Source organism: Sciurus carolinensis, chromosome 8 (genome assembly GCF_902686445.1).
Source record: "Sciurus carolinensis chromosome 8, mSciCar1.2, whole genome shotgun sequence".
NCBI classification, from domain to species: domain Eukaryota; kingdom Metazoa; phylum Chordata; class Mammalia; order Rodentia; family Sciuridae; genus Sciurus; species Sciurus carolinensis.
This window is the reverse complement of record NC_062220.1, coordinates 85494107-85520419: the sequence shown is the minus strand read 5'-3', so window position 1 is coordinate 85520419 and position 26313 is coordinate 85494107. Positions and strand designations below refer to the sequence as shown.

General features: G+C 43.1%; 1 protein-coding gene across 1 annotated transcript; it reads right to left on the bottom strand.

The window, feature by feature from the left end:
• Positions 1-237: 237 nt before the first annotated feature.
• On the bottom strand, positions 238-25610 carry Nfe2l3 (NFE2 like bZIP transcription factor 3). Its single transcript, XM_047561653.1, has 4 exons — positions 24820-25610; positions 8352-8528; positions 2289-2372; positions 238-1791 (listed from the first exon to the last, which is right to left on the bottom strand). Exons 1-4 carry the CDS (start codon positions 25375-25377, stop codon positions 556-558), a joined length of 2055 nt encoding a protein of 684 aa, XP_047417609.1. The 5' UTR covers positions 25378-25610; the 3' UTR covers positions 238-555.
• Positions 25611-26313: the final 703 nt, after the last annotated feature.

The window sequence follows — 26313 nt, the reverse complement described above, 5'->3', positions numbered from 1 at the left end:
TCCTATTCATTTGAGTGAAACTGGTTGACTATATTGTGTTTGGATAGTAACCTGGTGAAAATATAGTGTGGTTATCCGACTCTTGTGCTGCTAGGTACCCTGGGGTTGAGTAGTAAAAGAAGTGACCCAAATAATTACTTAAATTTATCTTTTCAGCACTAAACAGTTATTTATGAGCTCACTAAAAACTTCCCATATTTTTATACTTTTGACTTCACACTATATAGCAAACATTGCTTGGAGTTCAAAGGGAGAAGTTTGTATAGATTTATTTTTTGTATAAAGTTTGTATAAATTTATTTTCACAAAAAGTATAAGTTAAATATACATTAAAAGATTTTGAAAAGCTTACTACAGTGCTAACAAACTGAAAACGTTAAGGGTGGTTTTTTTTTTGTTTCTTAAAATACAAAACACGTCTTAAAAGTAATCCCCAGTGTTTGCTTTTCAAAGTGACTGGATCTTACTATCCCCCCTCCCATAAGTGTGATGATCTTGCAGTAAAGATAATACTTGAATAAAATTCCCAGTGTCCACACAAAAAGGAGTCCATTTTCAATTTCTTCTCTCACCTTTTCTCTTTCCCTTTTGGCCTTCCTTTTTGTGGCCCGAGGTCACCAGTTCTTTGGGCACAATCAGAAAGGTTCCATCATGACTGCACTCAAGTGCATACTGGCTGGGATTGACAGGCCTCCCCTCATCATCTTTCAACCTACTAAAAACATCATGACAGAGGTCCTGCAGTTTTTGTTTCATTATGTTAATTGCTTTGTTACATTGGGCTTGTTCTCTTTTAAGGGTTTCCTTCTTTGCTTGCAAATTACACACATCATCTTCTAGATTCAAAATCATGTCTAATTTACGTTTACGACAGTTCTGGGCAGCAACTTTATTTTTCCCTCTTCGTCTGATGTCACGAATGAGTGAGACTTGTAAGTCTGTTAGATAATACCTGCTTAACATGCTGTTAAAAGAATCAACCGGCATGCGGACAATTTCATCTACAGAAAAAGGGATATGCAAATCTTTAGCACGCTGTTCGTCACGGCTCAGACTTTTATCTGTATCATTGAGATACACTTTCTGTGATTTCCCAGGCCATGAAAAAGATTCAGAAGTGGGTTCTGGTTCATCTGGCTGTGTGTGGTAAGTGTGGTTATGAAGTATGTGTTGAAATGTGAGATCTCCATGAAGACCAGTTTCATTCCCCTGATCCATGTGACACACTTTACTGGGTTCTGGGTAGTAGCCTCCTACAGCTCCTTCTAAATCATGATGAGAAAGAGAATCGAGGTTACTGTAACCTACAGCACCTTCATCACTCACAGAGTGAGAAGAATTGCACTTGGTAATAGAGGTGCTATGGTGACTTGAATTCAGTGAAAGGCCAGAATCTGATTCTGGTTCTTCAAAAAGCTGAGAGATTTCCATTGGATCAAAACTTTCTTCTGTGACAAATGACAGTAAGTTTATCTCATCAAATATGTTAGCATCAAGGTCATATAGAAGATCTTGGCTTGTTAGATGCTCAACGGGTGGAAGAAATCCTGTTATATTAGTTTCTGGAAGGGTTCGCTCAGGATTGGAATGAAAATTCCACTGCAGAAATTGTTCCTGTGAAGTCCTTGCCACTGGATCTCTTCTAAATGTGGTGTTGGGATACAGCAACATGGCCTCATGAAGATTCACGTCATGACTTATAGCCTGGGTAAAATTAACATTGTAATATGTGGAAGAATTCATGCCATCACTGATACTGCCTAGAACAGGTGGAAAATCTTCTGAGATGTTCTGAAAAACAAAGAAGTATGATGGCCCTTTAAATATATATAGATCTATTTCAAAAAAATTCTAATACCTAATAACTACTCACTTTTGTCAGTTCCTCTATACTAATTGTGATGTGCTTTTGGCTGTACTTGGGGATAAAAGAACTGTTCTTAGAATACTCTGGCAATTTGATTGACTCATTGTAGCTGTTGGCAGTCAATCCACATTAATATCGGATAATACCAAACCATAGTGAATTCGCTGAGGTAGAAGTTAAGATCCTACTAAAGTTCATAATGAAGATATAAATGATACCATAAAAATAAAGCTATGCCACAATGTCAAATATTTACTACCATTTTGCTTTTAATATGAATGTGATAAATTGATTTAAGTCCTGTGTGCTTACTGTACAAGTTTGACATTAAGCTGCTATGTCATCCAAATAAAGGATGGTATTTATTCACAGAGGTCAGTGCTGAAGTTTTCATAAGGATAAAAGTCAAGATTGCAGTTACCTCCACAGAATAGTCAGGTTGTGAAGAAAGCAGCTGAAATAAGTCTTCTAGAGAGAAAGATATATCTGTCCCATTTAGATGTCTCTGTAGAAAAACAGGTATACAAAAGGTCAGACAAAAGACAAGTCGCCTGGGGTTTTAGGCTTAATCTTTAGAGGACAAAGTGTTAACTGCCATACTGGATCATTTACCCCTATTCCTCAATTGGGAATGTTACATTCTATTTCTTTCAATATTTTTATAATTAGAATCTCTCTTAAGGCTCTTTAACTACAAACTCCACCATTATTCTTCTAATCTTCCACTTATCTTTTACCACTATTTTTTAGTTCCGCACCTTATTTTGCCCCTCCATAAGGCTACATATTTACATTTACCCTAATGTCTTTCCCAACTTAACTTATAATTTGCTTCACTTCAGTCCTGCCTTCAACATTAGGCTTGTTCAAGTAACTCCTTTGAGAGAAAAGTTGAATAATAGGGTTAGTTTTTGTTTCCTGGAACTATTTTGCCTTCATGCTACAGTGACAATTTTTGGTAAGAATACTAGGCTGCTTGGAATTCTCATGTACTACTTTAGTCTGAGGGCTCATTTTAATTCTGGAAGCATTGCACCATAAACTAATATTAAATATTGCCTTTCATATTTTCTAGTACTTTAGATTTTTTTTTTCTGTCTCAAAATTTTTTTCGTAACATTTTCTATCCTGTGGTACATTGTGGTATTTCGTTATATCTTGAGTCTAATCTGTTCACTTCTTAAACCAGTATTGTAACTACATTTTTCATGCCTGGGATTTCTTTTTTTTTTTTTTTTTTTGGTACCAGGGATTGAACCCAGAACCACTGAGCCATATCCCCAGCCCTTTTTATTTTTGACTTTGAGACGCAGTCTTACTAAATTGCTTAGGGCCTCCTAAGTTGCTGAGGCTGGTTTTGAATGATCCTCCCTCAGCCTTCTGAGCTGCTGGGATTATAGGCATGTGCCACCACAGCTGGCATGCCTATGATTTCATTGGGAATCTTTTCTGTATCCTTTTTCTTAAGTCTCTTCCCTCACAATATATCAATCTTTTTTTTCCTCACATGCTGACTTAGGGCTATTTCTGCATGTTGTCATAGTCTTTAAAAGGTAACCTCATTACATTGTGTTTTTCCCTCCAAAACCTGTTCATATGATTTTCTGAACTTTTTATTGGCTCAGGATTCCTTGATGGTAGTACAGATTCAGACCTTTTAGTTCACATTCCAATCCACTCAATCTTAGTCTCTTGTGAAATTTGGTTCCAAATCCTCTTCTTTAGTACAGTTATCTTAAATTCTGGCTTTGAATCTTTTGGTTTCTTCTATTTATAGAATTCCCTTGTTACTGAGTTCTATTTACTTAAAACTGTCCATTTTATTCAGGACTTCTGTTTTTAGTGTGTACAGGGGTTTTTGTTTTTGAGGTGCTGCAGATTGAACCCAAAGGTCCTCTTCCACTGAGCTACATCCCTAGCCCTTTTTATCTGAGATAGTTTGGCTACAGTTTTGTTAAGTTACCCAGGCTAGTCTTGAAGTTCCAATTCTCCTATTAGACTCCCAAGTCACTGGATTATATAGGCTTGTGTGTCCTCACACCTACCTGGCATAAGGGGTTATCTTTGCTAGTGAATTCATGATCCTGACTGAGATATTCATGTTCTGTGCTTCACTCCTACCCCTATATATTTAATGTTTCCTGGTATTTTTGTTTTTTGGAAGATTTGGACCAGCTGGGGAACTGGAAGTCAAGCTCACTGGTAGAGCACTTGCTTAGTATGCATGAGGCCCCAAGTTCAGTCCCCTAGCCCTGGCCCCCAACAAAAAAAGTTGAATTAAGTTTCAGGGGCTGGGGTTTGGCTCAGCTGTAGAGCATTCCCCTAGCACATGTGAAGCACTGGGTTTGCTCCTCAGCACCACACAAAAATAAAGGTATTGTGGCCGTCTACAACTAAAAAAAATTTTAGAAAATCTGAAGTTTCAGATCACAAATTAGTCCAAATACATGGTTTCCTTTTCTACGAAGCCATGTTTTTTAGGACTCATGATTAGACTTTTCTGTATATTGTGAATGTTATAGGGATATTTAAGCTAAATTGGTGGATAAGATTTTCTTTTTGCTCCTCTTTAACTAGGAAATTACATGTTTTAAGGACTCTGGACTTCTTTGCCAGCCAGACTACTGTTTAAAATGAGACCTCACTTCTTAATATTCTGAAATATTCTACTAATAGCCCCAACTTTGGACTTAGTCCTTGGCCAACTACTAACCAAAATTTACTGGTCATCATAAGTGAGAATGGATAACAACAGCAAAAAAAAAATTCTTACTAGTGGGTAAATAAGGTGGGGGGTGCTGAAAAAAAGAAGTATGGGTATAAGGATAATTTTGCTTAAAAGTGAATTATGGATTGGCTAACTCCTAACCCTCACCCACAAGGTGAGTTGATAGGTCCAACAGGAGATATAGGTAAGAGAGAGTCCCCTAGAGAGTAGGGCTGGCTGAATCATCAATTCCATCTCTCACTGAGCTGTGTCTCCTCAGATTCCTTTATGTCCTAATGGTGGTAAGAGCTTCATGCTGTTTCTAATTCCTCGGTCTTTTTTTTAAACCTCCCCTAATCTATATATTAAAAATTCATTCATTTTTTTCTTCAGACTTTCATCATCACATACCTTTTATTTGAGCATTTCAACTGTAGAAAACATTGTTGCAGATAGTATACTTTTTCTGTCTACTATACCTTGGAGGACAATTTTGAGGCATTGCAAAGAACTCAGCCATTTAAAAATCTAATTAATCTGTAAGATGACTTCTGCTATACTTCAATTCAATTTAGAGTGCCAGGAAATTAAGTCAGATTCTAGTCATTCTTACTAATCTTTATATATAAAATATAAACACACAGTTCCACTGTAGGTCAAGGACTCACTTCATTTTGAACAAAGACCACTAGGAATATTCGGAGAACATGGTAGATACACATAAATTCAGTTTCTCTTTTTTAATCTGCACATACTATGAATTCATTTACTATCCACAGCGTAGCTAGAGAGAAATCAGTAAATTTTACCACTGTCCCTAGGTATTATTCTAGGGTTGTCAACCAAAAGAATGGAAATGACAGTGATTCACTCACCTGACACTTCACTTATTTTAACAAACTAAAAGCATCTAAGTAATAGAATGTGTATAGCCAGGTGCTGTGGTAATCCCTGTAATCCCAATGACTCAGGAGGCTGAGGTAGGAGGATTGCTAGTTCAAAGCCAACCTTAGCAATTTTTCGAGGCCCTAAGCAACTTATTAGCAAGACCCTCTGAAAGGGCTGGGGATGTGGCTCAGTTGTTAAGCACCCTTGGGTTCAATCCCCAGTACCAAAAAAAAAAAATTTTTTTAATGAACCCAACTATGTTCATTATGTACAACTATAAAGCTCTAATAAAAAAATAAACTTAAAAAATGTTTAAGTACACAGACACTTGACATAAATGATGAGGAGAGCCTGATAGGGTCCGGGGCACAAATGCCTTGCTCATGGGTGATTTATGTATTTCTGAAAAGTTTTGTCCAAACTTATGTTTTTCCTATGTCAAATTACATTTTACCTTCTCCCTATTTTATCTACTCTTTAATATTTAATGAGCTGGGTATGGGGGTGCACATCTGTAATCCCAGCAACTAGGGTAGCTGGGGCAGGAGGATCACAAATTCAAAGCCAGCCCCAGAAACTTAGCTAGGCCCTAAGCAACTTTGTGAGAGTGTCCACTATGTACCTAGCAGTGAATTAATTACTGACATTTAATTCAAAGAAGTGAATACCAGTGAGGGAGTAAAGGCAAAGACATACCACATACCAAGGAGAAAAAGTAACCAACAGCATGAGGAAATATATGAGGAAGCATTAAATAAGTAGTACAGAATGTGATAAGAACATCCTTTCCCAGGCTAGGGAAGTGGTTCAGGGCAAGTTTGCCTAACATGCACAAGGCCCTGGGTTTGACCCCCCGTGCTGGGGAGAGTAGGGGATACATACACACACACACACATTTAGGAAAATGGGCTAAAATGTTGTCTCCTGCAAAATAAATATGGACCTTTCAGTATATGTCCACATGTCCACAGGAACTGACATGACCAAATGTTATTGCTTGTGTGTGTGGGCAGTAGTGGTAAAGTCACACAAAAGGTACGTGAATTATGAGAAAAGATAAAAAGTCTACATAAATGAGGGGTCAGGGAGAATACCAGCTGGGAAAAGCATAGGCAGGGGGTAAATGCTTATGAAATTTGAAATGAAATGCCAGGCTGAGACTGAAGGTATAGAAGAGTTTAAGCTAGAGTGAAAATGGGGTAAATCTCTCTTCCCTCCTTCTCACCTAAAGAATAGAAAAGCCTCAGAGAGACCACTAATAAACTTGGTGTGTGCTCCCTACAGTCATTTCTCAGCTTCTGCCTGAGAAATACAAGGGTGTAAAAAGCACATGCCAGAGCTCCATGCTAGGCAGCCAGCAAGTGGCTGAGGGCCACATGGAAAGACTGCCACTGAATATTCAGGAATCCTAAAGGACCAGCTGGAGGTGATGCATTTGCCCTTGTCAAGAGAAGGGCAGATGAAGGACTCCCTGCTATGAGAGCAGGGATTCCCCAAAGAATCTACAAAATGAAAGTAAGTAATCTGAAATGAAACTGTATCCCAAGGTCAAGGGAAACAATGTCCAGTTGGTGCCAAATAACCTCTCCTGAATTCTTAACACTGTATACCCTCAGCCCCAAGTAAAACAGCCTAACTAGAAGAGGAGGACAAACTGAGGAAATGGATGAAATGGCCATACATACCTTTTTCCACACCAGTCAGCCTTGTGGGTTCAGCAGATGAGATGGGAGGAGGGAAGGAGCTAAATTTTGGTTGTACATTTCTGAGAATTGTACTGGCTCATTCTTGTCAGTTGGTGTAGTACAATGACCAGAGGGACTTTTAAATCTGATTATCTAGAAGTCTCATGAGACCTGCATTAGACATTTACCCACAGTGGAAGGAAGAACATGTTCCCCTAGAACAGGTTAGAACAGGCTAGAAGGGGCAGAAAGAAGAGTGGGTAGGCAAAGAGAACAAAGCTATTTCTGATTTCACTCCATAAAAATCAAGTAATGTTCATAATGTGGCATGGTCAAAACTACACTGAGGATGGGTTGTCTGGCATGGGCCAGGGCATGGTATTTTCCATCCTCCAAGAGTGTTTAAGGCTCAGGCTCAACCTCCACCTCCCAGGGAGAGGACATGCTGAAGCATGTCATGATAAAAAGAACCATCAGGACAAGACCTGCAAGGGTGTGCCTTCTGGGTGGAAGTGCCATATGGCTAAAGGTTGGAAGCCCCAGGCCAGTCTCTGGAGCGCCTGTGTGCCAGGCTTGTGCGCAGGAACTCAGCAAGACAGAATAGAAACCAGATGTCACCCAAGTAAAAGAAGAGGGTATGAACCCACCCCTTCAGCCAGGCTTCTGGAGTTCATCTTTCCATACCCTCTTCTCTTAGCTAGATAGAGTATGTTTAGACAATGAGTAGCCAAGAAGGTGGACCAGTGGGCCTGGCCCCTTAGTAGAGACAGACCAGAAGCATGAAATGTACTCCTGGATGCCAGTGGTTCTGCTTGGCTCACTAGCAGACTGCAGATTTGGACCCAAGCCTTAGCAGGAATAGAGGGTAATTTGGCTATAGGGTTAGCCCTCTGTCTTGCTCTCCAGGGACCTGGCCAGCCTGGGTCCAGAATGTCAGTTATCTACTTATCCCTTATCTTGTCAAACACAATGAGCACAACCTGCTTGCTAGCAGGTTCCTGGAGGGTAGGTGTATATGCACTATAACCAGAGAAAACATTCTGTGGGCTGATTCCTTTAAAGTCTAATCATACTTTTTCATATGTCAGACTTGCTAACAGCAGAACACACTTCCATGCAAAATTCATTTCCAACATAAATTACCAATGCCACAAAACTACATGAAAGTCAAAATGAAAAGACTAGAACATTCTGATGTGCTTACCTCATTTCTAGATTCAGTCGTCTTTTCCACCTCCCACTCAGATTTATCTGCTACTTTGTTTCCATCTCCATTATTCTCTTGTAATTTCTCCTTCTGGCCTGACACCCTTTCCTCATTTTTCTCCTGCTCAGATCTGTCATCCACACCTTCACACTTTTCTCTTAGTACTTCATTCTCCTAAAAAGGACCCAACAATGTGCTTAGAAACCCAAATAAAATAGGCAAATGGCATTGCACTTATTGCTTAGTGATCTTATAAACCCTTAAGTCAAAACTGTGACAGGCATTTCATTATTTCAGTATCAAAGAAACATAATTCTGAAACAAAAGCCAATTTTATGACCTGTCCTTAAGTACTCATTTTGAAACAGGGCTAGTCTAACGAGCATGATTTAAAATATTTGCAAATTATATCTGGAAATCAATGTTGCCATTAGGTGATTTTTGTTTAGTTCTCTATAGAAAATACATCAAGCAGCTAAATGGGAAAGAAACACTGATCAAATACATATTATGCAGAAAAATCTGGGAGGCCAGGCACAGCGATGTATACCTATAAGCCCAGCAACTCAGGAGGCTGAGGCTGGAAGGTTTCAAATTCTAGGCCAGCCTGGGTAACTTAGTGAGATCCTGTCTCAAAAGTAATAAAAAGGGTTAAGGATGTAGATTAGTGGCAGAGTGCTTAGCTAGCAGATGCTAGGCTGTGGGTTCAATCCCTAGGACCAGGAAGGGGAGAGAGAGGAAAAGGGAAGGGAACAAATGAACAACAACAAAATCTGGAAAATGTTATTTTACCAACAATTAACTGTAGTTCTTTCTAGAAGGCAGGATGGGTTGGGGACAGGCTGGGGAAGGGTTCACTTTGCTATATATATTTCTGTAATTGAATACTTCACAACAAACATATTCCTTTTACAATCAGAACTATATCAATATGACTCTTTACTCAGAATGGCCTTTCCACCTTTTAACCTGCTAAGGAGACTTAAAAGTAGTCTTCTAAACATTCAGTTACAACTTAACATGTACTGTTTATTTCAATTATGATATTAAAAGTTCTGTTTAATTTTTTCCCTCTAACAAGGTTTCTCATACTCCTTCAAAGGATCAATCTCTTTAATTTGTGAATTCCAGGAACATAGCACTAACTAGCCTAACTCAAGGATAGCACCCCTACCACTAATAACCCTTAAAGAAATGTTCATTCTTTAAGCTGGCAGGGAAAGATGGGAAGGTGAAGGTCCAAGAAATGGAAATCTAGATACAAGAGCAAGGAAAAAAAGCAGAAAGGGGATCCAGATATCCTGGTGGCCCACTTGGCTTCTCTATCTGTACCACTATGCCTAACTGCAGGACACAACACTGCAGGTGACCATCTTGTTCCCAGCACAGTCAGTCTCCATGTGGGCACACCTCACAATCCTGCTAGTGGGTTGAATTGTACCTGCTACTCTTCCTTCTCTGCATCAACAGTGGTGCACTATCAGTTGGGCAATTCCCATCAGCCTACTAACATACACCTGCCACGTGTAAAAACCCCGCCATTGGTCCCACACTACTCCTGGGATTCCACTCCATTTGTCTGCTCCCCTTTAGAACAAAATCCTCCAGAGAGTTATCTGAACTCAATGTATTCTCTTGAATCTTGTGCCCATCACTAGATCCTCTAAGGCTTCCGCTTTGCTGACTCGTCCCTGATCTCTAAAAAGCAATGTCCTCAAACTGTCCTCCTCAGGTCCACCAAGTACCCCCTTCATTTTGCAGCCTTGGATTGACTGCTCCTTATGCCTATAAAGCTCTCTGCCTTCAACTCTACCCACTCTTCTTTCTTATCCATGCATGGTGATACACGCTTATAATCCCAGCAGCTCAGGAGGCTGAGGCAGGAGGATCATGAGTTCAAAGTTAGGATCATCAACTTAGCAAGGCCCTACGCAACTCAGCAAGACCCTGTCTCTAACTTAAACCTCTCTGTCCAACACCTACCCTCCCTTGCTTTGTGTCCCCTACTCCCACAGAATTTAGCAACCAGCTGATAAATTACTGTATGTTAGCAGTCTTGTCTGTCTTGGTAGAATACTAGTTTCTTGAGAACAGGGTCTCTTGTTTGCTTGGGGCTGCTGTATGCCTTCTGTCTACCCTAGTGCCCAGGACACAGTAGACCCTTCACAGACATTTGTTGAATGCTGAATTCTTAGATACAACATCCTAATAAGACTTTGGCAGGGATCCTATGTCAATTACAATGCTGATTTAAATTTGGGGAAGAACTGGCCACTACCTTTTTTTTCTTTAACCTCTCATCTTTTGTCCAAGCAAGATTTGTTAAATTTGAAGATGATTAAATTCAAAATTCTGGATTCCCAACACAGTTAACTTTGCTGATGGACAGAGGAACTTCTAATTTCTAAATCACATGATCAATTTTAGAACCACAAAGCAAGGTCCCCTTATTCTGTAATATGTGAATTGGTACAACACACATGAATACCCATGTAAACATGCAAACTTGAGAATGTTACCTATAAAATTACATAATAGCAAAAGGAAACAAATCAAGCCCATAAGGAAAATGATAAAGTAAACATTAGTCTGGAAAGTTGATAGATTGGTATAGTAGCAAAGGTATGTAAAATAGTCTGAAGGAAACACTCAGGGAAAGGAGGACCAAGGACAGAGAAATTCTACATGACCAGTGCACACAATGCAGGAATTAAGTTTAAAAATCCAATTATATAATAATGGATCGTAACCATTGAATAAAGGGTTATTTAGTAGTCTACTAAATATAAGCAGCTAAATAAATGAGGAAAAAAATTTTTTCCTTATAGAATACAAACAATATAGATGCAGAATGACAGAAAACTATCAATGGATGCTACAACGAGGGAGTAAAAATTTGGTGAGAAACAAATATTTAAATGGTCTCAAATATCATTGCAGATTATTTTTAATTACAAAGAGAAAAACACTACAAGAAAAACCTGGCAGACACCATCTTAACCAAATGGGTATACCATCACCAAAATATAAACTGATACCATGGTCCTCCTGATATGAAGAACACTACCATGTCTGTGTTTCTGTCTAAAATTCATACCCTCAATCTGTGCAGAAACATCAGATGAATCAAAATTGGGGGTTGCTTTACAAAATAACTGATACTCTTCAAAAATCTAAAGGTCAAGAAATTCTGAAGCCGAGGAACTTTTCCATTAGTGACTAATGGAACATAGCAACTAAATTGCAATGTATGATCCTGGATTAGATGCTGATCCAGAAGAGAAAGGAACTATAAAGCATGGGTGACAGATTCTGAACATAGACAGTAGAATAGATTATAGTCTTGGATGCCTGTTAAGCTTCCTGGCTTTGGTAATTGGCTACAGAAAAGAAAATCATTGTTCTCAAGAAACACACACTAAAGTATCTTGGAATTAAGGGATACAATAGCTTTAATTTACTCTTTAAATGTTTCAGAACAAAGAGAATATATTACATGTTATTAATATAGATAAATAGGGATAATATAAACAACAGGTAAATCTGGGCAAAGGATATATGTACTATTCTCACAATTTTTTAAGTTTAAAAAGATGTTCCATCCCACAAGTTTAAATGTATATGTATTTCCTTTCTTCATTTTTCTAATGAAACATCAGTCTTTTTCTCATTCATCAGTAGTAGTGTCAGATCATTTTTATTCACTTCACATCCAGTCTTCACAAGAGTGGAAGTGGGGAAAGCAGCTAGGAGGCTACTGTGGTGATTTCTGTGAGTGGATGGCAATCTAGAAAGGGATGGTGACAGACACAGATGGAAGTGAAGGAATCCATGATATACTGGAGGGTTGGAGCTGTAGTCCAGTGGTAGAGCATTTGCCCAGCACATGTGAGGCACTAGGTTCGATACTCAGCACCACATAAAAAATAAACAAAATATATTGTGTCCATCTATAACTAAAAAAAAAAATAAATAAAATTAAATAAGAAATAAAGATTAGTTGGGGCTTGTCAATGAAATATAAATAGGAGAAGGGAAGAACTAAGACCGACTCTTAGAGCTGACTCTTGAAAAATGGTATAGCTGAGAGGAAAATAGTTTAAAAGGGAAACAGTTCTTCTATTTTGGATATGTTAAATTTAAGATGTGAAAAGTCAAGTAGAAATATCAATCATACTAAGAATTTGGAAATCCGAGCTAATGTCTGATCTGAAGTCTACATGTCAAGACCAGTAGAGGTGGGAGTGGGGTCACAGGAACTGATGAGATTCCTAGCAAGAGAGTACAGGGGGAGGAGAGGCTTGGCACCGAGTCTTGAGGAACTGTAATGTTAGAATATGAAGGGGTCAGGCAGAGCCCAGAGCATGCTTGCAATCCCTGCAACTCAGGTGTCTGAGGCTGGATGATTCAAGTTCGAGTTGAGTAGCAAGACTGTCTCAAAATAACAAGGACTGGGGATGTTGCTCAGTGCTGAAGTGCCCGTGGGTTCCAGAAAAAAAAGAGGACAAGCAGAGAAGCGACAAGAGCAAAGTAGACTAAGGACAGTAAGGAGAGAGGAGGAAGAAGAAGCTATTATAAGATTGGCATCTATATTCTTTGTGTGTCTTGCTATTAGTTTAATATTTTGCATGAATAAGAGTGACAATGATTTTCTTTCTTTCTGCTACTGGTTTTCTTTAATGTATTATTTTTAGGTCTTGGTATCCTCATCCTGCTGATTTTGAAAAAGGAACTGGGAAGCTTTATGTAACATAAAAATTCCCTATTCCTGTAAAGTTTGAAGGAGTTGTTCCCCTTAAATTCTGCACAAAGAATTTTTTTTTTGTTTTTTGAAGAAATTATTCTGAAAATTTTCCAACTTCTTTTGTGGGATATGACAATTTACCCTCACTCCCAAAAGGCCTGTTCCATTTTAACATTGTCATCAATGGTATGTGAGCATACCCATTTCCTCATCCCTGCCCCACTTTTCCCTGGGTTTGTTACTTTCTTAATATCCAACAATTAAAAGGCTAAAAATGCAGCTCATCAGCAGTTGCGACCCCACAGATAACAATGTACGTATAAATATGAAGACAGCAGAGGCAGCACTAGACTGAAGTAGGGGACAGATTCAAATAGTAAGAGAAATCCTGAGTGCTCTTAGAAAAGAGTTGTTCAAGGAACCAAATTCAAGTCATGGTTGGGGTAGGTATTTATGCTTTGCCACCTCTGGGTATTTCCTCTTCCTCTAGGGCCAGGTCCAGAAGACTAAGAGGCAGACAGTGAGCCCTGGAGCAAATCATTTCAACTTGGACAATCTGGTTTCCTTAAAGGGAAACCCTTACCTCTGATACTCCAGGGGTCTATGAATAAATGGCCACGACAACTACTAAGTTCACAGTTCACTTGAGAGGGTAAGAGGGTGCCATTAATAATTAAGCTGGGCAACCAACATAAACCAGAACTGTCTCATATGGTCACCCTGCCTATGAGGCCACAAGGGGAAAGAGGTGCCTGCAAAACTATTGAGAATCCTGATGGCAGACTGTTGGCCAAATTCCATAGACCTAGGGAAGATGAATACTAAAACTTGCATAGTCCCAAGTAATAAATATGTTAGATGGTCCTTCCTGAATTTATTTGCCTCTGACTTACTGAAAGTCTATTAGGAAGCTAACAGGAACACATCACAAGACGTGATAAACAAAAGAAAAAAATTTCAGTTAGTGTTAAGCATGTGGGGATGTACAGCCCAGATCCCCTACCAGGAAGGACTTGTGGTGACTCCTGTGGGCAGTCAGCCTCCAGCTGCTGAGAGCTCCCCCACCCAAGATCATGCCTTTCCACATCCCAGTACTGATCAGGCTAAGGCAGAGAGGCCTAGTCATCTTGATGCACCATGTCAACCCACATCACAGCTAAACTCTGGCTTCTGTCTAAGCTGCTTTCTAGTCCACCTTTCCCTCCTGCACACTAAACTCAGTCTAGGAGTCTACATTCCAGAGAATCCAACTGTGCCAGCTATCAATTCTATTTTGGGAGGACAGTGAGGGCAGAGACCAGAATCTCAAGGCATGGAAGTGTAGGATTCACTATTATAATATTCATATTTATACAGTGTAAAAGGTCTGTGGCATGTGTAATGTCACTTGCAGTCTGCAAAGCCTTAAAAAGTCTATTGCTGGGCTGGGGAGATAGCTCAGTTGGTAGTGCTGCCCTTGCACACACAAGGCCCCCAGCACCGCACCAAAAAAAAAAAAAAAAAAAAAAAAGTCTATTGCTAGAAGGGCACAGGTTTGACAGACAAGAGTAAAAAGACCTGTTGTAATCCAATGGCTGTGTAACCTTGGGAACCTTGGGACAGTTGTTAAACCTCTCTGACCCGACTGTGAAATGAGAGGGCAATATTATCTAATTCTCATTTTAAGGACTTAGTTGAAAAAAATGCCTTCATACATATCAAGGTGCTTTATAAACATGAGTTACTGCTCCTTTTTGATTCTGACTGCCAACAACTCAACTGGAATTTCAAGAGAAAGTGATACCAGCCCCTGGTAGGCAGCAGTTATTATCTGTTCTCTTCTTTCCTGTTTTCTCAACTCAATGGCACAGAGATACATGGATGTATTTTACAAGTGGTACTGTATATGCTGGAAGTTTATGGTCCATGATCTTAAAAGAACAGGCAAGTTAAACCCATCATTAAATTACTTTTTATTTGTGTATAGGTAATTTCTACCCTTGTCCCAATTAAAAAAAAAAAAAAAAAAAAAAAGTAAGTTAGTTTCCATACTTGCCATAGGAAGCCATCATAAACTTGTGAGTTGGGTCCCTTAATCACAACTGAAACCCTTGTGACTTGCAGAGAACTAGCACCTCCAGGAAAGGTCTTTTCTACCACATTTTCTGCTGGGAAGTGATCCATCTCATCCTCTGCAAGGAGCCAGAACCCTCTTAGCTTGGGCCCATAAGCCAAAAAGAGCTTCTCCTGCCATGGTTCTAAGTATTCTCTTATGGTACCTATCTTATTCCATCTAACCAATCATTGATCCCTTTTCTGGCCTGTAAACTTTTGCCACCTGCCTTCCTGTTACTCACTTTGGGCACAACAGCCCTCTACAAAGGTTTTTTTGACCCAGTAAAAGGAAAGGGGAGAGAAGAACAGAAACGGGCTCATCTTGCAAAGCCTCCAAAGCCCCTGTCCACTGGCAACACATACTAATTACACTGTTTTGGGACCTAAACAACAGGGTGGAGATCTTGCCCCTGAAAACAACACCCTATGTGAACAGTCCCAGCTGGCCTGACAGGCCTTTCATTTACTCATCAGGGGGAGGGATTGAAACCTGCTTCAACCTCTGAGGTTGGATGAACCTTCAAAGACAAAGAACAGTGTGATGCCTATGAGCAGGATGACATCAGAGGGAAACAGGAGGGCCAAAGAATTCTGAGGCTGTCTCTAGGCTGAAGGCAAGCTGGAGTCACCAGGTCTACAGAAACAAGGAGCCAGATAAAGAAAGACGGTGCCCTGTTTGGCCTAGATGGTTTTTAATAGCAGTTTATAATAATTATAGCTCATTTATTGAGTACTCACTGTGGACCAGGCATCATGGGCATTATTATTTATTTATTTATTTATTTTGAAGTTTTGGTCTTTTTTTTTTTTTTAATTATTTTATTTTTAGTGGTGCTGAGGATCGAACTCAGTGTCTCACATGGGCTACGAAAGCACCTTCCCACTGAACTACAGCCCCAGCCCGACATTATCTCATTTAATTAGCTCAGCATCCCTTCATGGTAAGTACTGTTACCATCCTTCCTGGGGGGTGGGGGACTGAGGAGAGAAGTTATAAACTATTTGCCTGAAGTCACACTGCTCGTGAGTGACAAAACCAGGATCTGGCTGCAAGCAGTTTTATTTCATGGCCAGCTCTTAGCCCTAGTAGTGGGTCATTTGTCCATCCAGATCCATGCATGTCCCCTGGAAGCTGAGTCCACCAGGGGGAGGCTGGAACAGAACTGCAGGGTGGACAAAATAGGGGTCAGGGCACTTCTTCCATGGTTCTCCAACATTCCTCAACACCAACACCCCCACCTGCCCTTAGCCACATGGCGTAAGAAGTCATTCACTTAAGTCTCCTCATGAGCCACCTGAGGGGAGTTCTGTTCCCTATCACCATCTTGACCCACATTGGCTCCCAGTTACTTCACATGAGGCACAGCTTCCAACTGTGGTGGTGGAACAGCTGATCTCATACGGATCAAACATGTTCTTGTCTGTTTGAATTATTACTTTATCATGCAAAAATAGGTGGCTAAAATGCAGGGTGGGGAATCTTGTTTGGATTATGCTTCAAACCAACCATGAGAGACTACTGATGATAAAATAGGAAATTTGAACAATGACTGGCTATTTGATATTAAAGAATTGTTATTAATTTCTTATAGATGTGTTAATGGCACTGTATAGAAGCGTCTTCACACTTCAAGAGTATATACTGAAATATTTACAGGTTTTCTTAGCCAAGGAAAGTAGTGGGAAGAATTAAGAAAGGATCAAAGTTGGACTTTTCTCTTTGCAAAGTCGCTGCAGAAAGCTTGCACAAGAATCAGAAGGGATGTAGTGCAGTAGTTGAGTACTTATCCCAAATGCAGAGGTCCTAGGTCCAATTCCTGCATTCACTCTCTAGCACAGGGGAAAAAAAAAAAAAAAAAAAAAAAAAAATCACATTACAGGGGGAAAGAGGGAGTCACAAATGATGAGGACTACAGTGAACTAGACCTTTGAAGCTGGGGTCATTATCCCAGTCTCCATCTCTCCACTTGTGATATATGCTTGGAATTTTCTGTAGTAAGACACGTGATAAGCTAAACTCACTTCTGAAGATCCCTGGAGGAAGTAGAGAGACAGCTCTACACTTGTCAGACACCCTCAAGTCTTGATGTAACCCCCTCCAGGAGAGGTCAGGCATAACCACCACTACGCTTGCAAACATCAGGGCTTCAGGGCCCTAGCACCAACTCGCAGGCTCTGATTTTAAAAGGCGCTGCTTGTCATGAAAGTAACCCCTCCTGCAGGCCAGGGGTGGGGGATTTGCTCATGATCTTTTTTTTAATCTTAGTTTACCCCAGCAGGTCGGATAGGCCACCTGGTCCTCACAGAATGCACAATGCTTTTTATGTTATAGAAGAAAACATCAAACACATGTAAACAGAGTGCAGAGTACTACAGTGAAGTTTCCATGCACCCATCACTCCGTGTCAATAATTACCCAGCATTCATGGATCAATACCTCCACCCCTCCCCAATTATTCTTTCACAGTTTTGGGGTAGGACTGACACATGCAGAGCTGCAGAAAACTTAGCTGTACAATTTAGCAAATGGAGGCACCCATGTAACCGGTGACACACCACTATATAGAACATTTCAGAAAGTTCTCTCCTGTTCTGGTACTTTTCCCTCAGCCTTGCTAGAACTCAAGCATGAGTTTAAAACTTCATTTTACATGCAAGTTCTGCATTCATTATTAGTACTTTTCTTTCTTTCTTTCCTTTTTTTTTTTTTTTTTTTTTGCAAGACAGTTCCCCATCGCCTGACCTAGCCCACCCCTATCCAGAGGAAAGTTCTTTGGAATATGCAGGGAAATAATCAAAAGTAGAGATATTGGGCTTTGACTTTAAATACACCTGGTAAGTTGGGGTAGCCCTGGTCCTTTCCCCAGGCATGTCCCTGTGGCCCAGTCCTTCAGTTATTCTGAGCTTTTAAATTCACAGAAGGGGTGTTGTCTAGGCCTTCCCTCCACCCAGGTGTTGCTGGACACCAGGAAGCCCTAGGGGAGGACCCTCAAGCTTGGGGTACTACAAAACCCAGAGGCTCTGATTCAGTAAGTGTGAGTGGGCCTGGCACTCTGCACTTTACCAAGCACCCACGTGACGGACTTGGTCACTGACCACTCCTGGAGAAGCTCTGAAGAAAGATGAAGCCCCTCCTGCACCTGAGCCTCAGGAAGGCCTCACTCTGCCTCTGGGGATCTGCCTTCTCCGCAAGTCCAGGGTCTCCTTCACAAGACAGCTCTACAAGTACTTGAGGATGGTGATCATGTTCCTTCCCCCTGATCTTAGTGCAAACGGCCCCAGTTCATCCAACCATTCCCAGTATGACTTCCCCCACTTAGAGGAAGAAAGGGCTCCTCTCATGCCAGAGCAGAGTCCCTGCATGACTGAGCACTCACTGGTAATTTCCTGCAGAGGACAGGGGTTTCCTGGAGATTTTACCTGGGGCTCAGCAACAGCAAATCATTTGTTGAGCATCTATTACCACACTAGGAACTGGTACCAACCCTTCAATGTGGTGTCATTTAATCCTCACAAGGCTCAAGGAAAGATGTTAATATCCGCCTTTTGCCAATTTGGGAACAAATGCCCAGAAGGACATGGAGTACAGATGCTTAGTTTTACATGTCAACATGGTTAAGTTACAGTATTGTTGTTCAATTACACAGCTACCTAAGGTTGGGTGATATAGCTCAGTTGATAGGTTGCTTGCCTTCCAAGCACAAGGCCCTGGGTTCAATCCCCAGCACTGCAAAAAACAAACAAACAAAATCAAACAAACAAAACCAGCTACCTAGGTGTTGCTCTGAAGACATTTGTAGATGTGCTTAATGTCTGCAATCAACTAGCTGACTTCAGGTACCTTCAATAATCTGGGTGGGCCTCATCTAATCAGCTGCAGGGCTTTAAGAACAAAACTGAGGCTTCCCTGAGGAAGAAATTCTACCTCAAGCCTGCAGCATCCCAGCTCCTGCTCTTATCAGGGTTTCTCACTGTTCTAAAGATTTTGGACATCCAGCCTCCACAACTGTGTGAGCCAATTTTCTGAAATCAGTCTTTGTGTATTTACTTATTCATACTCTACTGGTTCTGTCTGTCTGGAAGAAGCCTGACTGATATAGATGGAAACTCAGTTCTAGCCTACTTCAAAAGGTCTTCTCCTGCCTCCACACCATGGCCACAGTCTGCCAAGCATCAATTTGATCAAAAGTAACCCAGGCATGTACCTTGGATGCCCCAGAACCTGGGAATGAATGTAAATCCTTAACAACTCAATGGTGAGAATGATTTATCCCTATCCAAGACTGCCATGAATGTAAACAGCTTTTGTTTGGCAGGTTGCAGTGGGCGGGAGGTGGTTTCTTCCGTGCTTACGAACAGTATCCTGCTCTGTTCCAGCAAGGTCACTGCCGATGCTCTACAACTTCAGGCAATTCCAAGTTTCACCACCTGATTCATTATAATGCCAACCTGTCGGTCTGCTCTCCTCTGCCCCAGCCACTCAAGTAGTTGGCATTAAATGGTCTGGATTTCAGGTCTGACCTACTTTCTAGTTGGAATTCTGGCCCTGAAGGACCCAAGGCACATTCAGGGTTGGGGCGGCCTTGGAAGTGCTGCAAAGTCTGTGTGCAACACTGGACAGTAAGTGGTCAACAGACACCGGCGGCACTGCCCTCTGCTCTGAACCCTGGCCCTGGGTGCTACTGCAGATGAAAGTGAAGACCCCATTTCCATCCTCAAGACACCCTAGTTCAAAGTACAGGGTGCCAAGTCTTACAGAAGATAGGTTACAGGGTGCAGCAGAGCTCAAGGAAGAACAGGAACAGTCTGAGAATTTAACAGTGAAAGCAAGTAGGGACTCCAGGCAGGAACTCTGGGCAAGGGGGACAGTTAAGAGGTAGCATGGGGATGGGGAAGGGGAGAGGAGAAAAGGTCTGAGCAGGAAAGTAGGCTACAGGCAGAGCACCAGGGGCAACAAGCTTAGCAAGGGAAGGTGGGGATGGGTTACACTGGCCACCTGGTAGCCTTGAATGACACGTGGAAGTGGGGAGATGCACCAAGGTGTGCTTTAGAAACCTCCCCCTGGCAACAGAATGAGCAGGGCTAAGCTGGGGAGTGATTATTACAGAGCCCTCAGTTCAGCAGTAGTTAAAACCAAAAGTCTACTACATACCAACCCTGCTTACTTGACCTGCACTATCTCTCTGATCCCCCAACAACTCCCTCAGGTACTCTTACCAAAGCTCAGAGAGGTAAGAAGCGTGTCACAGTCAGGTGTGGTGGGGCACCCCTGTAATCCCAAAAACTCTGAAAGCTGAGGAAGAAGAATTGTAAGTTTAAGATCAGCCTCAGCAACTTAGCAAGACCCTGGCTCAAAATAAAAAATAGAAAGGACTGAGGATGTAGATCAGTGGTAAAGCACTTATGGGTTCAATCCCTAGTGTACACACACACACACACACACACACACACACACACACAGTGTACCACAGTCACACAACCAGTCAGTGGAAAGCTGAGATCACCCTGGCTGGCCAGACTCCAGTGCCAGTACCCTTGGCCCCAAGACCATGACCCTGCATATTGATTTCCCATTGTCTGAGCACAGAAGCAGGGGGATGGAGAGGAGACGAATGATTCAAAAGTCATTGCAGAGACTCTCTCTGTAACCTGCCAATCAAGGTGAAAGACTGACTACAAAAAGATGGTTTGAACTAAGGTTCCCAGGTTTACACATCAAGTTCCCAAACCCAACTTCCTCAAGAGCACCACCCAAGTCCTTCTGCAAATAGTCCTACACACAGGTCAGTCGCTCCCAGAAACGGCTGACTTAGCTCTTAATGGCTGGAACCTAAGCAACCTGAACACCCTGAGAGCTGACAGAAGGGCAATAGTGACTGTCAGGGGTTGAACTGTATCCCTATGTTTAAGTCAGAATTCCTAGAACCTTAGATTCAAATCTTATTTGCAAATTGGGTCACTGCCAGTGTGAGTAGGCAAATTAAGATGTCAGGGTGGATCCTTACCCAATATGAATGATGTTCCTATAAAAAAGGACTCCTGGACACAGACACACCCACAAGAGAACTCAGTGAAGATGAAGGCATGCATTGGGGTGATGCCGCTGAAGCCAAGAAATGCCAAAGATCACCAAAAAAGCCACCCCAAAAGCAGGAGAGATTTGTGAGATTCTCCCTCACAGGCCTCAGAAGAGACCAAAGATACTGACACTTTGTGGATTTCTTGCCTCCTCAACTGTAAGACAGTAAATTTCCATTTAAGTCTGGCATTTTGCTACAGCAGCCCTAGGACAGTAATACAGTAACTTGGGCCATCCTCTCCCAGGCAAGACCATAAGCACTTTACAATGTCTGTTAGTAGGCAAAATGAGAAGCTTACTTCGAAACTTTGTTGTACTTTAATGTATGTAATTATAAGACTATTTCTGTATTATGCTATGAGTTAAAAACAGGCAAGTGTCTGCTTTTCATCTGTGTCATTACCCAGGTGTTAATGATTTGAATCTGAAATGAAAAACAAATTTTAACAATCAAGGACCTTATTTTCCTTTTCCCTTTACTCTTAGAATTAAATACTGACCGTATCAGATTCCTTCCGTGACCTGAAAAAAACAGCCCAAAAGGCAGTAAATGGAGAGGTCCTCTATGGGTCCTGTCCTGTGACAGGCCACTGTCACAGACCACATGCCCTCTCAGTTGCAAAGTGGCAACAGTTCTCTCAAATACTGATGCTGGCTGCAGGTGGTTATCCATCTCTTCAAATATGATCAAACATCCTGTTCTAAAAGCTGTTCATGTCTTGGTTTAACCTGTGCGTAATTGTGAAGGACGTGTTCATTGGTTGTAGTGAATGGCTGTGGTTATGAAGGGAAGTTTGTCGGGCCTGGGAAATTCCGGGAGTTTGTTTTTAGATAATGATTACCCCATTAAGAGGTGAGACCAAAGCAGTACTTCTTTTGACACCTACTTGGAAAATCCCCTACTCCAAAATGTTTTGCATGTGTTACAAAAATTATGAAAACATATACACTAAAACCAGAATGTCCTGAACTCAACTGTGAGCCACTAGAATTATTAAAACAACAACAAAAAACACCTATAATGTTCCTATGGGGTAAAATATGTCCCCCCTCTTCCAAGTTAATAGTAGTTTACATATTAAGCACTTAAGACAGAAGCAGTTCTAAGTCCTTTACATGGAATGAAATTTTATTCTTACTTCAACCGTATGGGGCAGGTACATTTATTGCTCCCACTGTATGGCAGAGAACAGGAAGGTTAAGACATTCATCCGAGGACACAAGAGCTATAAATGGAAGAACTAGTACTTGAAACAGGCAGTCTGACTCCTATACACCCCAACCCCTTAATGATCAACCAATCAACCAGCCACCAAGCCAGGCACGGAGACAGACAAGCCAGAAGGAATAAAGCGAATGGGACAGGTAAGAGGTTAGGAAAGATGGGCACAAGAGGACACCCACAATCTAGGCACTGTACTGGCACTTCACACATGCTTTTCCCATTTAACCAGCACAACACCCTGATCTGAGGTAAACATTTCTCTCCCTCTTGACATATGAGACACAGAGCCGGGGAGTGATTTGAAAATCTGTGGGAGGGAGAGAACGCTAGTAAGTGATAAATACAGGGTAGATAATTGCAAAGACTGGTATTGTTTCTCTAGTCCATTTTTTCCCAAAGTGCTGGTCTTCATTATGAGTTTAAAATCTTCTTTTTTAAAAAAAACTCAGCACCAGAGAGTAGTTGTCCTGGGGGCAGGAGACAAGGTGAGGGGGAGCTGAGTCAACCCATTCCAGGTGCATGCTTGTCCAGACAGCCTGAGTACAGGGCACATTGCTTAATTTACGAGCAAGTCTGGGAGACAGGAGACTCAGGTTCAGGTCCCACCTCTGCCATTAATTAATGTGTGGCTTTAGTCAAGTCCTCTCACTCACTGGGCTTCTGTTTTCCATAAATACAAACTCAACCTAAGGATGCCAGCCTGTGGATCTCACAAGGCTTAAGCAAGAGACATTTCTGACAAAGAGGACCCGGCATGGAAACTCTTAAGATCTCAAAGTTGGTCATTACCAGACTGAACAGAACCAGGTCATCCCAGCAGCTAAGATATCTAACAGGTACACACATGCCAGTCTGGACCTCCTGGGAGGTTGTCAGAGCCTCCCTTCCCTCCAGTCCCTGCACACTTTGCAAACAGGCTGGCGTTCAGCTGTGAGGGCTGCAGAGTGCCACCTAGTGCGGAATCCAGCAGTGGGTTTCAAACTGATTGTTACAGAACCAGGTAAGGTAGCAGGGCAGCAGGTACTCCTCCTCAGGTAAGACAGGTCCCACAGATTCCAGATCTGAAGAGTGAGCTAGTGTTGCAGGAAGAACCTTCAATTGTTCTAAAAGACAGGAGCCCACCAAGACTCACCAACTCCAGCCCCCTTAGTTCCGGTCACCTGAAGGAGGAAGAGATCAGACCAGCATAACAATGAATCACCCAGAACTTCACACAATGACCCCTCTTGGAGAGGGTGGAGAAGCCTGTCTGGCAACTGCCTACACAAACAGGGTGATTCTGAAGGGCTGCAAACAAACCAGTTTATCCCCAATTCCCTTTTTGCATAAGACTCCACCTCACAAAACAATAAAAATCCCAAGGAACACTTGTTGATCCATACCAGTTTACACTAAGATTTGGGTCAAGGAGTTTAAAAGCCCCTTGCAGGAGCTCTGGATAGAGTGGTCTAGGGTTGGGTAGCACTAGATATTTCAATCCACAGAACTTGGTGAACTGTGTTAAAAAAAGGGGGGGGTGGTGGTTTGGGAATGTAGTTCAGTTGGTAAAGTGCTTGCCTCGCATGCACAAGGCCCTGGGTTTAATCCCCAGCACCCCCCCCCCAAATTTAAGCTGCAAAAGAGGTTGTACCAATAAACCAAAGGGACCTTGTTGGTCACAAGCAACTCTCGGGGTACCTGTTATCTGTATGCTAATGGGTTATAAAATTCCAGGACAGAGGATTGTTAGGTGAGGGGGATGCTGGTTGGCCGTGGAGTGCACACGGACTCGGCATCTTACTCCAGGGGATGGAGCACACACGGATAACCACTGGATTACGCTCACGGTGAGGGCCACTGCGCAAGGTCGCAGCGTGGTTCTTAGGAGAACATGCATCCTCAGAGGTCAAGGCCGCTTCCATTATCCTCTAGTCCCGCATAGGTACTGGGGAAAAAACACATTCCCATGCACACGAGGTGCTGAACCAAAAGAGTGAGGAAGAAAATTAATCCCAACCCTTTTTCCCCTCCCCACTCCAGAACTACCCCTGACAGCTACAAGAAACACAAGGAAAGATGTTCTCTAAACCCAACTGAATGACTTCACCCAGTTCTTTCTCAAAACCCTAAAAACCAATGCGACAGCACTAACAGGCTTCATTTGGATTCTCAAAAATGAGGGGCAGAGTCATTTAGGTACCTACAACTACCCAGGGGCTTAGAACAGGACAGCGTGAGTGAGCCCCGCTGCCTAGCTCCATCACAAGCCTCGAGGGCTCATGGCCAGTTCCCCGGCCCCAGCGGTGTAGACGCCGCACTCGCTAGCGTCCCGCTCTCGGGTTACCTGGCTCGCGCGTCCGCCGGCGTCCGGCACCTGCGCCGTGGGTTCCGCGGGTGCCTTCTCCTCCTCCTCAGCGGCCAAAGGGCTACTGCGACCCGCTCGGGGGCCCCCGCCGCCTCCCGGCGCTGCCTGGCTGCCGCCGTCCACCCCGGCACCCGACGAGGCGGCGGCACCGAGTAGCCCATGGGCCCCGGTCGCGTCCCCGGCAGCCACACTGTGCACCAGCCACGCATCAACCCGTGTGTGGGGGATGAAGGGGACTCCGAGTGCGCGCACCTCCCGGAGCAGATGGCCCTCGAGTGACGCGGTAGGGTCCGGCTCCCGGCCCTTGGGATGCAGCCGGCCGGCGCGCCCCCACCCTCCGGAGGCTGGGAAGGGGCTGAGCGCGTAAGCAGAGCGGGTCGGACCGCCTAGAAGCAGTAGCTCATCCCGGAGTAGGGTGGGTGGCGGTGGCGGCAGCAGGTAGAGGTCCAGATCTACGCGGAGCCCCGCCAAGCTCAGTAGCATGGTGAGGTGCAGGAGGCCACCGCCCGTCGACCACCACTGCTTCAAGAGCTTCATTTCCCGCCGCGCGCCCGGGGACGCCCCAGCCGGCGTCCCGGGCTTTCAGTGCTGCAGCCGCGGCGGCACGTGCGAGTCCCGTGCGTCGCGGGCACCTGCCCGGAAGAGACAGACAGGCGAAACAATGGGCCCAGGCGGGCAGCAGCCGTCGCGGGCTCCCCCGGCCGGGCACAAAGGCTCTCCCTCCGCAGCCAGCTCGGCCAACGATCTAGGGAGGCAGAGGAGGAGCCACCTGCGCGCCCTTAGCCCCGCGCCGAGGTCAGACCCCGCCCCGCGCCGCGGGCGCAGCCGCGGGGGACACGCCCACGGCCTCCCGGGCCCGCGCCCGTGGGAGGGGCCGCGCAGGGCGGGGCTCCCGGACTCAAGGTCTCTTTATGCGGGGGGCGCAAAGCCTTCTGGGAACAGATGTTCTGGGCACTCAAATGGTCCCAGGTAACCTGTGGCCCCGAAGTGAGACATCCTAACTGAAGATTCCAGGTGGGAATGGTGAGGCCAGGGTAGGTAGGTGGGAAGGGACAGGTTGTGTAGACCCGGGGGGGTGGGGGGGAGTGGGCAACTTCGAAGCTTCTGGCAGCTTGCAAAGGGCTTTTCCCCATGTGAGGACGTTTGGCTGGCACAGTGTGTTAAGGATAGGCTCACTGAATTCACACTCCAACCCTACCCTAGCCATTTGTGTGATCTTGGATGAGTTATTTAACTTCTCTGTGCTTCAGTTAACTTATCCGTAAAATGGGGATAATAACGCCTGTCAAATAGGATGAGGCCAGATGAAATATACATGAAGTCTGGGGTTTCATACGTGAATTCCAAACTACCATTGGGATCAAGCAATATTACACACACACACACACACACACACACACACACACACAACCTCATAGACCCTTCACTTGTTGCCTCTGGCTGTTCTGCAAGTTGCTAGGCCCTCCCTTGTGA

Excerpts from the sequence above, each read along its gene's own strand:
- Nfe2l3 (XM_047561653.1), bottom strand. The coding sequence starts at position 25,377 with ATGAAGCTCTTGAAGCAGTGGTGGTCGACGGGCGGTGGCCTCCTGCAC. Across the intron at positions 2,373-8,351 it reads CGACTGAATCTAGAAATGAG|AGACATCTAAATGGGACAGA; the intron begins GTAAGCACATCA and ends GTTTTTCTACAG. Across the intron at positions 1,792-2,288 it reads AACCTGACTATTCTGTGGAG|AACATCTCAGAAGATTTTCC; the intron begins GTAACTGCAATC and ends TTTGTTTTTCAG.